The 12966-nt window shown below is 37.5% G+C and overlaps 1 protein-coding gene across 1 annotated transcript in view; it reads right to left on the bottom strand.

The window, feature by feature from the left end:
- The window catches only part of tenm1 (teneurin transmembrane protein 1), a 157985-nt gene that overhangs the window by 62689 nt on the left and 82330 nt on the right, over nt 1-12966 (bottom strand). Inside the window, exons 6-7 of the mRNA XM_084414207.1 lie at nt 7094-7243; nt 3275-3483 (exon numbers count right to left, since the gene is read on the bottom strand). Of these exons, the coding sequence (XP_084270333.1) occupies nt 3275-3483; nt 7094-7243 (359 nt within the window). The remainder of the gene's footprint in view (nt 1-3274; nt 3484-7093; nt 7244-12966) is intronic.

Below are 12966 nucleotides of genomic sequence, written 5' to 3'. Positions count from 1 at the left end.
AAATGAAATAAGATACAATAAACCAGGAAAGCAACAGTCAATGAATGTAAGCAAAAAGTGATAGATGTAAAAATAAGGAAAAATTAGGTAAAACAACAGTGTGGAAAAGTTCTCTAAAAAATAAAACAAAAAGATCTGTAGTGCAAAATAAAGCAGGTAAAGTAAACTGAAATATAGTAACAGTGCAATGTAAACTAAGAAAGTAGCAATCAGCTTTATTAAAGTTATTAAAGTTATTAAAGTTAAACAAAAGCAACATATGGGGTGGTGTGGCGCAATGGATAAGACACATGCCTTTGGTGTGAGAGACCCGGGTTCGAATCCACTGTGAGACAACAATGTGTCCCTGAGCAAGACACTTAACCCCTAGTTGCTCCAGAGGCGTGCGACCTCTGACATATATAGCAATTGTAAGTCGCTTTGGATAAAAGCGTCAGCTAAATGAATAAATGTAAATGTAAACATATGATATAAAAAAACAGTAAACAAGTAATGTTAAGAAAGAAAATGAAACATCAGTAGTGTAATGTAATAGTGCAAAATGTTGTGCAACATTTTTATAAAAAAAAAAAAAAAAAAAAAAAAACCCAAGTAAATAAGTAATATTCATTAAATAAGTAATTAAGACAGTTAAAGGAACGGTTTCTGGAAAGCGCTGTTGAAAGTGGATCTGACCGAGCACCAAAACACATGTAGCCAATCAGCAGTAGGGGGCGTATACAAGTCGAAGTGCTTCCAAGCACTTGCTATGGTATTCCGCCATACAATATAGTTATCCATTTTACACGCTTAGAAAAGCGCAACGTTTTGTTTTGTGTCACCGTCCTAGGTCGAGTTACACTACGCGAGTAACTGTATTTAAATGGGGAAAACGTGGAGGTGTTTGGTAGCTTCTCTGCTTGGCCCATGAATGAACTGGGCTAAGCTAAGTGCTAACAAAGTTTCGCCGCGCGCCAGAGCGATTTAGTGCACGCACTGAGACGAGAGAGGTATGTATCAACTCGTCTTATTTAAGGGAATAACATAGTTTAATATGAAAAAACGGTGGAGTATCCCTTTAAGGACAACTTATGAGTAGGTAGGGTTAGATTTAGGAGTAGGGATATGGTTAGGATAACATTTTCGGACAGGAATGTTGTTCCAGGATCAACAAAATATGTTGACCAGGAACTTGTCTAACTCTGCAAAATCAGGACGATCAGTGCCAGTAGCATTTCCAGGGATTTTACTCATGATTATCTTCCACACTCTCATTTGCTCCCCATTGTATTATGGGGGGGGGGCATAAACTAGGACTGATCTGTTCCCATGCTTCAACATCCTTAAACATCAGAGAAACATGCCTGCATTTTGAGCAAACACGGCCAGACACGCCGACATGTACACAGTCCAGATCAAGTCTGGAGTCGCTGCAAATACAGCTCACCATCTGTGCTCGTTTGACTCAGCCTGCGATCCGTGTATCTGTGTTCAGCGTCTGTCTCATCACCCTGCATTACAGTGTCACTTCCATCCTGTAAGTTGTATGAATCTATCTCCAAGGAAACTGGAAATGATACGTGGCGCGCGTGTCTGTCTGTCTGTATTTGGGGGGGGATTGCCAGTGTTTAGACAGAGCTGTTACAAACATCAGAAACATCAATGAGCGGCGTTCTCCGAGGCACTACAGAACCCTCTGGCTATAATGAGTCCCTCTCCTCCTCCGGAGTCACTCTGGAAGCAGTGGAAGCACTGAAGCCCTATCGACTGTAATGACTCTCACGCTGACAGGCAGGAGCCAGCAGGGCAGCAGTCGCACCAGAGCCCCACTGCTTTTAATGACAGCCAGAGAAACTGAGGAACGATCGTGGGAGCTGCAATGGAGTTGACAGTCTCAGTGCAGTAGCGATCTGTCAGGCCTCAGTGAACACACACACACAGACTCGCACTCGTGCACACTGAAGTAGACTTGTGGAAGCTGTGGCAGTGTAAACATCTCTATTCTGACACACACACAAAAGAAGCCTTTTCATTAAGCAGGAACAATTAACCAGTCTTCCTGCTTTGCCTCCGCCTACATATGCAAGCCCGTATGCAAATGAGGTACAAATGAGAAGCCTTAAATTGAATTACACCGGGCTCTAATTTCTTGAGCAAAGTGAACAGTTAATCTCGGATGATATCCTGAATAATGAGATGTAATTAGCATGTTGGGGTCGTCTGAAGCACCTCGTTAGATACGCTCCTGATCCTCCTTGTTATCTGCCAGTCATAACAATATGCACTTAGACAACGTTTACCAACATGAGTTATCATGACAAAACCTGGGCACAGATACAAAAATTTGATAACAGACTCCCTTTCACACACACACACGCACACACGCGCACACGTGCACCGTCTTACACAAACACACACAAAACTTATAAATAATAAATATTTTATAATTATTTATAAAAAAAAATTGTCAATTTAAATGTTAATTTAGGATGATTATACAGCTGATATAAAACTAATGCAATTCAAAAGCAATTGCTGTGAAAAAGTATTTGCCCCTGTATGAATTTATGTGTTTGTGCACATTGTTTATATTATAGCACCAAAGAATAGATCAGAACACAGGTCTCAAAACATGTTTTACAAAAGTTGAACAATTTTTAAACTTGACACGGCTTATGGAGTAGGACGCAATTGATTTATGTTCAATGATACGGAAATAAAACAATCTATATATTTAAAGACACTTTTCATAACTTCCACTTAAAGCTTTACTCATTTGCCACAATTTGTCTTTGAATCATTTTCATTTAGGTGTTTTTCTTTGCAAATATCAGCATGTGATTAATTACGATTATAGTTTAATAGTTTCACATTTCTCAATACTTGGGTCACTTTTTCAAAACTCTCTCCTAACCAACTTTCAGCTCGGCACAGCAGTTAATTTTACATTCAAAATGCACTAAAACTACCAAAACATCATTCATGTCTCAAATTTTGTTACATTTTTTATATGGATTCAGAATATATTTCAATATTGAATTGAATGCATTCCACGATCCACAGTTTAGCCCACATAGACTGATGTTGTGAAGAGTTTTGAAAAATAATATTAAGAAATGTGTTCTAGCGATTGTAAAAATCTGTAATTTACTGTACTGTACACAATTTTAAATTTTTTATACATTTACAGATATATTATACATATTTATACAATATACCATGAAATAATGTGCACAACTCACTTAATAAAAGAACTTGGGTTATATTTTCTATATTGGTGTTTGCATGTGATTACCTGCGTGTGAGTAGGTGGTATATTCCTCCTGCCGTAGATACCCAGCAGAGCATCTCGTGTGAGTGAGATGTTGAACTTGACATACTCAGGGTGGTGAACCATAATGTGAAACCTCCAGAAGAGTCCAGGAGGAATTGCTTGGACCAGCTGTGTCCCAACAGCCACCTCTCCCCTCTCTATCACCCTGCCTCGCTGAATCACCTCTTTATCTGTCAAGCCAAATGGAAAGATGAAACTAACATATCTCCAATTTCCATGATTTATCCAGAGACAAAAAAGTTGAATAAAATGATTGGACCAAGTGTTTTGCCAAGTGTGCCTGCAACATAAGCTTTAAAGTATTAGTTCATGTCATGTATTCAAGTCGTTCCAAACCTGTATGACTTTCTTTCTTCCATGGAACACAAAAGGAGACATTTTCAATGATATTCTGGTCGTTCTTTTTAATGCAATTACAATGATTGTGAATTGGAGCTTTCAGGCTTCAAAAAGGACACAAAAGCACCATAAAATTCTCATCAAAGTATTCTATATGGCTCATGCAAAATAGTCTCGGTCTCATATTCCATATGATAGCTTTGTGTGAGAAATAGACTGAAATATATTGTGCAGATGACTTTTATTGTGCTTTTTTATAATTTTAAAGCTTGACAGGCCCAGTCCTCGTTCACTTTCAGTATATGAAAATAAAAGAGTGGTCAGGATATTCTTCATACATTTACAGAAAGCCATATACTGTAGGTTTGGAACAATATGAAGGAGAATAAATAATGGCAGAAATATTTTGATTGAACTATTTATTTTAAGTTACAAAAAACAAAAAAACTCCTAAATCAGGTAGATACCAAAAGCATACACTTAATTTAAGTTTAAGGGTGATAGTTGTTAAAGATAAAAAATGATGCAACTGAGCTCATGTTCTCTGATGGTCACATAAAGGCTGTAGATCTCCATAAAAAATGTGGAGAGAAAAAAAAGGCGCCCGAGGGCTTTTAAATGAATCCTGCCTCTGATGCTATCAACACATCTATCGCCACTATCTCCACATCTAAACGTCAAAAAGAATTATGTATTTTTCAGAGGTTTGGTTGATGTGAATCAAAAGTGATCATCTGCAGGACTCTTTGAAAAGCTCTGCCGTCTAGAGTCAAATTCAGGTGATGGCAAAGATGAAACGGCACCTGCTGTATCTAGACAGAGCTTTGGTAGTGGGACCGAAACCCTTATGGACTCTCAGGTGTGAGGTTATTTACATTACCTTTGATAGAACAAGCACACCTGTGCATTAATAAGTTCATACAGAGTGGGGTAGTGCAGCCTAGTGGTCAAAGATCTGGGTTAGACAACCAAAAAAAAATATTGCAATTCTTGAACTATGATCAGTCTGTGCCCTTGAGCAAGACACTTAAAACCTGAAGCAGGTTGCTATCCTTGCATCATAACGTAAAGGCTATTGGAAGTTGCTGAAAAAAATATATAAAGGGCCCCTATCACAAAAATGGTATTCTCCCTCTCTCTCTCTCTCTATATACTATTATACTATATATATAGTATACCAAATATATATATATATATATATATATGGTTATATGTACTGTATATATATATATATATATGGTTATATGTACTATATATATATATATACTTTCTATTTATCCTTAAAAAATAATTAAAGTTTCCACAAAAATCTTAAACAGCACAATTGTTTAAAACATTGCTAATAATAATAATAATAAATGTTTATTGAGTAACAAACCAGTGTTCAGAATGATTTCTGAAGGATCATGTGACACAAAGACTGGAGAAATGATGCTGAAAAATCAGCTTTGCTATCACAGGAATAAATTACATTATAAAATATATTAAAATAGAAAATAGTTATTTTAGATATTACTGTTTTTACCATATTTGTGAACAAATAAGTGCAGTATTGGTAAGCATAGACAAAAAAATTATTATTATTAGGGGTGACCCCGAATAGTCGAAGATTCGATGCTTCGATAGGAGGAGCCTGATTCGACTACCGATCTCATGGTCGAATCTTCGCAGAGGTGTTATGAAACGAGGATCATGCCCCTTTGGCTATATGAGGGCGCTCAATTTCACGTAGAACTAGCTTTTATGTCAATACGTTAATATTCAGCCTATTATGATAATGCTGTATATAAAAATGTGCAAAGAAATAAGCTTTTAATAAATATTTTTTAACGTGCGTGAATAAATCCAAACACCCCGTGATAGATTTAAGTTTCACTTTCGATCCGTGACCGACAGAGGAGCGTCTTCGCGGCAAGGATTTAAATCTTTAACAATGTCTGGGATAAGAAAATCTAAAGTGTGGATGTACACCATCAGAAAGGATATTCTCCAAGGCTGGATTTAGCATCAGGAAAACCATTATCGCACTTCTGCCGGCCAACGTTAACACGTCTCACGCATAGACTGGGTTTCACGTTAGAATGTATTTTATCCGCGCGCACAATTTGAAAAGACTCCAACGGACACAGACAGAGTGAAAGACTGGATTTGTTCTCTCGATCAGGTAGGGTACAAGTGACTTCAAAACTTTTCAGCCGGGTCTAATTTGATTTTTGGATGCTGTGAACATTTTTAGCTAAAAAGACTGCCTCCAGTTTAGCATTTATTGTTGTTTCTGCAGTTAAAAAGACAAAGTTGAAAATTCTGGCTACTATCGTTATTTTAATAATTTCTTTATTTTTATTTGATTTATTAATCTGTCAGGGTTATCTAATCTAACTATTTGTGGCTTGTGTTTTGAATATATGTTCCCCTGCACTTTAGGCATTTTGCACACATTTGCTCCTCATCTTGTGACTTGATTCTAATTTATTTCGTTTTGTATTTTTTATTTATTAGAAAGGTATAGGCCTATTCTGTTCTAATTTAATTTTAGTAAATTAATTGTTTATTTTTTCGGTGCATCGATGTTGTGCTGTAGGCTGGCCTGCTCGCACAGGTACTTTAGCCGATTTAATTTGATTTGCATGTGAAATGCAAATCCTGTCTGCAGTGTGACCTTTCTGGAGTTATGTTATTTCTTAGTTGTATTGATCCAAAATGTTTTTATACATTTTCTTCTATATCTTTGTGTGATTTTCTGTACATCACGGCTTTGAAACGTTAAAGCCCCGCCCCATACACATGATTCGACTATTAGTCGACTATAGGCAAGACATGACGATTCTGATTCGACTATGAAAATCCATAGTCGGGGACAGCCCTAATTATTATTAATCAACTAATCTTACCGACCCCAAACATTTGAATGATAGACGTGTACATTCAGTATGTACTAAAAACAACCACTTCAGGATATTTCAGTTATCTGTTTATGTAATTACTTTTGGCACTTCTTAAACTTCTTAAATATGTGATGTACATCTTGGAGTTACAATGTAAGCATAGGCACATTTCCCATTTACTCTACCAATGGATCAGATAAAAATGATATTTTATTCAATTAACATTGCAATACAAACTCTACTAAACAAGGGCATTTTCTTTCATTTGCACTTTATCAAACTCTACAGTCCTACACAGATAGAAACACACCTCACGCTTTAAAAAAAGACCTCATAATCTCAGGGGTTATCTGAGAGAAAATAATTGACTGTTGTTTACTGACATTAATTAAATGGCAAATAAACTCTGAATGAACACACACACATCTCTCTTATCTTTAGCTGTAGGCAAAGACTTGACATTTAGGCCCATTGTGTTAAATGACATAATATCATTCTTATCAGAATTGTATAGAAATCATGTTAGAAGACTTAAGTAGCAGGCACACACACATACCTGGCTGTGTGGTGTTGAGTCCTGGCAGGTGGACAGGAGTGAAGGTGAAATCGGCTCCCGGCAGAGGCTGATCATCTTTACTCATACCGTTCTCATAGAGCTCTCCTTCCACTCGCTTCAGATGCCACGGCAACCCCAGCAAATGAACGACTGCAGACAGATAGAATGAAAAATACAACAATAGAACGATAGAGTCAAGTCAAGTCATCTTTTTTTATATGGCGCTTTTTACACTACATATTGTTTTAAAGCAGCTTTACAGTAATAAACAGAAAAATAACGCTTCAATGATGTAAACCGAATTCAATTCTGATGTAAAGCAGCTCTAAAAAGACAATAGTAAACAGTCATTATTATGATTATATATAGATAGTAGGGCTGGGAAAAAATTAATCGCATCCAAAATAAAAGTTTGTGTTTGCATAATATATGTGTGTGTACTGTGTATAATTATTTTGTATATATAAATACACACATATGCATGTATTTATTTTAGAAATGTATATGTATATACTGTATATAAATTTATACATAATTTATATTATATATAAATATAAATAATTTATATATAAATAAATAAAAATCTTAAATATATACATGCATATGTGTGTATTTATATATACAAAATAATTATACACAGTACACACACATATATTATGCAAACACAAACTTTTATTTTGGATGCGATTAATCGCGATTAATTTTTTCCCAGCCCTAATAGATAGATAGATAGATAGATAGATAGATACAGCAGGTAGACAGACAGACAAATCACAATGTAATATTGTCTAGAAGAATTTATTAAGATTTTGTATAAGTAAGATGAATGAAACCGTTCACAAACAAATTTGCATGTTAATTGCACACTGAAAATGAGATTAGAATATTGTATTAAACCATTCTTCAATACATCCAATAACACTCGTCTCAGCTATGTTTTTTGCGCACACATACATTTAAGGTCTTCTCTTATCCCATCATCTCTTGAATGTGTGAGGAAGGCTGCAGAGGATTCTGGGAGCGGAATATAAATCGCTCAGGTGGCATTTTATGATCTCCCAGCAGTGAAAGGCCTTTGGCGCATGGTAATGACCTCATCCTAATTACAGCCAATAAAAAGGACAAACTCTCATTCTGCTCACCTCAGGGCCCCCGATACCAGCTATCTCATCATGCAGTTTCCCTCTCTCTCTTTCTCCTGTGCGTATGTGTGTGGGATTTCAGTCGATCAGGGAAATGAGGTGAGAAGATATACTGACGACGAGGTCTGGAACGGCGAGTGAAAATCAGGTTATTCACCCAGCTAGTTTCTCCCTCTCATTCCCTCCCGTTCCTCAGGCACACAGGAGTCGCGTGTGGGTTTGCGCGCGTGTGCGCACATTGGGCTCTGCCGTGAGGAGGCGTCTTTACGAGCCATAAAGAGGGATTGGTGTCTCAGCAGGGAGCTGGATCTACATGATCCTCTCTTTTATCTCCCCCTATTCGCCCTCATCTCTCTCTCCCTCACACACACACACAAAGTAGCTGCCATTGGCTAAATGACAGATCACCCCAAGCACTGCGGATCTGCTTTAACACAGAAATTAACAGGGTCTAGAGTTCAGTTCAAGAACGGACATAAGATACTTTTCTATTGTCCCATTCACACCTGAAATAAACGTGTTTTTGGTGATCGGATAGCACTTAATCAGACTGTGATTGATACCACTTTTAGAGGCGGTCAAGGACAAATTCTGACACAGCTAAACTAATACAGATGTTGCACAACAAATAATCATTATCTGTCACTTTGATGGCCTGGGATTTAAATTTTCTGTCTAGTGTTTCCCATCCATTAACACTGATAGAATAACTTCTCTAGTAAAAGCTCTTTTAGTCTTACCAAGAGCTGTATCAACTCTTTCCTTTTATACTTTTATTCTAAGACAACAGATATAGCACTCTTGTGACCTGCTCACCCAATTTAATAAACAATATTCCATGAATTATTTCTCTGAGCTACACCCAGAATCACTTGTTTCTCTCCCCAAACCCTCATATCTCTCTACTGGTTGCAGGGGCACTTAAAAAAGTTTTTCGCCATCTTTATATTTTAATCATGAACATCTGGGTATTGCACAAGGGTAAAACAATAAAACATGTTAAAAAGATTCCAATACAGTTAAAAAATAATTGCGTACAAGAAACATCAGCATCATACAAATTGATTTACCCAATTCGTTACGTTTATATATCCGTTCAGTGTTGTGGAAATTACACCCCGCCAAAAAGAAAAAAGAAAAAAAGACAATCACTGTTTAGATTATATTTTTCAACATGGAATAATACTTCTGTTAATTTTCATCATTTAAGAATCTAAGTCTTGGACAAACGTAAAACAATAAAACATAGTAGAAGTTTCCAAGACATCTCATATGTGACATCCAAGACTCTCCATTGAATTGATCTGCATTAAATTATGTAAAAAGAAAAAGTACCCAAAGTTCAGTCTCATAAAAATTGATTAGTTACCCAATTTCTTAGAGTTTAGAAAAAAATATGAACAGAGCTTTAGACAGGACAACAGAAAGAAGGTGGGTGAGATTGACAGAAGAGAAATTGATAGATGGGCAGATCGATGACATCACAAAGTTCTCTATAGGTGTGTGTGCGTAGGCGAGAGCTGTCCTGTGTGCATGTGTGTACAGGATCACAAAGCGCTGTAAAGGTGCGCGTCTGGAAGGTCTCATAAATTCCACAGAGGCCACATTTCTCTCCCCTGCCGGACTCCGAGCCTTGAACAGCAAACATCGATCCCTTAAAACCTCTAACCTCTCCGCTAGTTCTCTCTTTACAACCGCTAATGAAGAGAAAAATCTCTCTCTCCCCTTCTTTCTCTCTGCCATTTTTCTCTCTGACCCTTCTCCCCCACTTTTCCGCTCTCTCTCTTTCGACAAGATGGACTACTGGGAAGGATTCGGCACTCTTGAAAGGGAGAGAGAAATAGAAAGTGAGAAGGACGCCATTCATCAAGGCTTTTGTTAAATCAACAGATTTTAACATGATTTGTAGAGCGCCGGGTAGAGCTAGAAACATACAACATTGAGTACGGGATCTGTCGCATACGTGTGCTTATACACAAGAAAAAAGAGAGAGAGATAAAGAGAGAGACAAAGAGACGTGTTTCACAGGAGAGAACTGAGAGCTGCTCACTAGACAAAAGTCCCACATACATCAAAGCCGGCTTTAACCTTGATGCTGAATAGCAGACTACCCTGAGACTGAGAAATGGTTAAGCTCTCTGAGTTTAATGTCACACTACAGTTTGTTAATATCCTCGGCTAGGAAGCTGGGCTAAAAGAAATGGATTCGTTTATTGTGTGTCCTGGCTATCGGTCAATGAGAACAATGAGCTTTTGTGGGCTGGCCATTGTGGAGGCAAGTCGATGTTGAAAAAGGCACAAGCTTCGCATCCGGGCAAAAACCCGATCCCCCTCAGGATGTCTAGAGAGAATGGTCTGGAAGATATTGAATTAAGGGATGTAACGGACAGGAGGCGGACGTTTTCACATCCAGCTGCTGTTTTGAAATGATGGAAATGCTGTTTAGATGAGGAATGCTGTAGATGGGCGGTTCAGGTTAAATTAATAGAGCAGTTATGAGGCTGGGCGGACAGCTTCTGAGGGAGGGTCTTACAGCCAATGACAGGAGAGGAGAGTTTGTGTGAAGTGATCATCGTTTGTTGAGATGTAAAAATGCTTCGCATGAATGTTCGCGAGGTCATATTTCCAGAGGACGCCACCGTCGTCTGACCTCGCCACTTTGCCCAACTGAGATAACTCCGTGACTTTAAAATGAAGACAGAAGACAAATGTTTTAAGGAGAGATTAGGCCTTTCTCTTCAAGAGGAGTAGATAAACTCTCCCTTTTAGTGAGGAGAGAACAAAGACACCTCTTCCTTACAGAAAAAAAAACCCATCCTATCTTAGAGGACTGAGATGATTGGCAGCATAAATCTGTCATTTTCTTCTTGTTTATAGAAAACTTGCATGGAGGTGACTGAATGCAAAAAAAAAAAAGAGAAGAAAAAAGGACAGATTTTCATGGAAATGCTGTCAATCAAATTTTCACTGCTGTCAGACAATCAGATTTTAGCACTCTTCTGTGTCCTATGTAAGAACTCATTGAAACATATACACATGAAAAAATAAATAAATTGTATATTAAAAAAAAAGAACATTTCTTTTTAAATGAATCATAGTTATTTTAAAGAAATGTCTTGACTGAACTAACAGAATCATGTTGGCATGACTGCTATCTGCCATCATTGTAACATTTACAGTTCATCAATTTAAGCAAATTGCTCCCTTTCTTGATGTGGTTTAAAATGATTCAATATTAAGAGCTTCATTGTTTTTTATAGGTAATATACCTGGAGGGCAAATTACTTGTAATATTGAACTACAGACAACATCACATGAAGACTCTAAAAGCCACACACAGATCTCAACACTTAAAACTCTGGAAAGACAACGCTCAATTAAATCCTCATTTTGAGTAGAGTAACTGAGACTCAAATCCGGAAATCACAAAAAAAACAAGTTACCAAACATGATCCGAACACAATCAATAACAACAATGTAAATAAAACTAGCAAACAAATGCAATTATATTAATTATGTATGCCCCAGTGCATGCTGGGAAGAGGGCAAATGGGCAAACCACAAAACCCTTTTCCCGTGTAAGCCCATTCTAGGATTTCAGTTTTAGGAGGGGCTGAGCGCCCTACCTGATAATGAGCTGATCTGGCACAGAACAAAACATCTCTTTTAACTGTGAGATGTCACGAGTCTGAACCTTTCTCACCTGACAACTTTTGAAAAAAGAGTCAATTTATGTACATTATATAAGCAACAGTGGTGCATCTTATTTTGTGGTTTCACTGTAGCGGAGAGCATTTGGATAGAGAAATGAAGAATGTCTGTGAGTACTATGTGAGGCTGAACATCTTACTATGACACTTAGGATAGATAGGATAATACTGCAACTTTACATTTCAAATAAACTTCAACTTTTACTAATTATAACAACTGACACTCGTTAACCGACAAGATTATGGTAAATTTAAAATTAAATGAAATTAGAAAAGACAACAACAACTGTATAAGAATGATGCGTCTGTTATAACAAGCACACTTGACGATTTGTCACCTTGCACAATCCTCATATGTGTGTTGGTGATGTTGCAACTGTGGTTATGTGGTGATGTCGTTATGAATTTAGGCAAGGCAAATTAATTGTAGTTCCTAATATTAATTTAATAACAATACTAGCCTTATAATAATAATAATAATTTAATACATTAATGGGAAAACGAGCCAATTATCGTATTGATATCGTCAAAGGCAGCAGCCATCGCCGATATCTCTGACTATCGTCGATACACGATTAGAGGTCGACCGATTCATCGGTTTTGCCGATATATCAGTATCGATAGTTGATTGGTGGAACTAGTTTTTCCGGGTTGCGTCCGTTGCTGGAGCGGCTAGAAGGTGCGGAGACTGCTGGCATTATACAGAGCGAGAGCGGCCACTAGAGGCCAATTAACAAACTATCACTGGACGAGTTGCTTACGTTAACACGCGAGGCTGCACGCAGCACAGAGAGAACACGCTGAGCGCAGAGTGCTGACACTTCAGATACGCACATGTATACGAATACATAACATTAAAGTACATATTGCCATATCATTATAAAGTAATTAATTTGTTGACTAGACGCTGCATTAGCAGAGAAAGAACAGCAGTATGTTTGCCGTCGAGGCTGAGAGGACTAACATTAGTAGCGGCTACCTCAAGCGGTTAAATGTCACAAAAACACACGCAAACCTGACC

The sequence above is a fragment of the Rutilus rutilus genome (genome assembly GCF_951802725.1).
Source record: "Rutilus rutilus genome assembly, chromosome: 7".
NCBI lineage: Eukaryota > Metazoa > Chordata > Actinopteri > Cypriniformes > Leuciscidae > Rutilus > Rutilus rutilus.
Note: the sequence above shows the minus strand (reverse complement) of the source record. Positions and strands in the feature narration are given on the sequence as shown.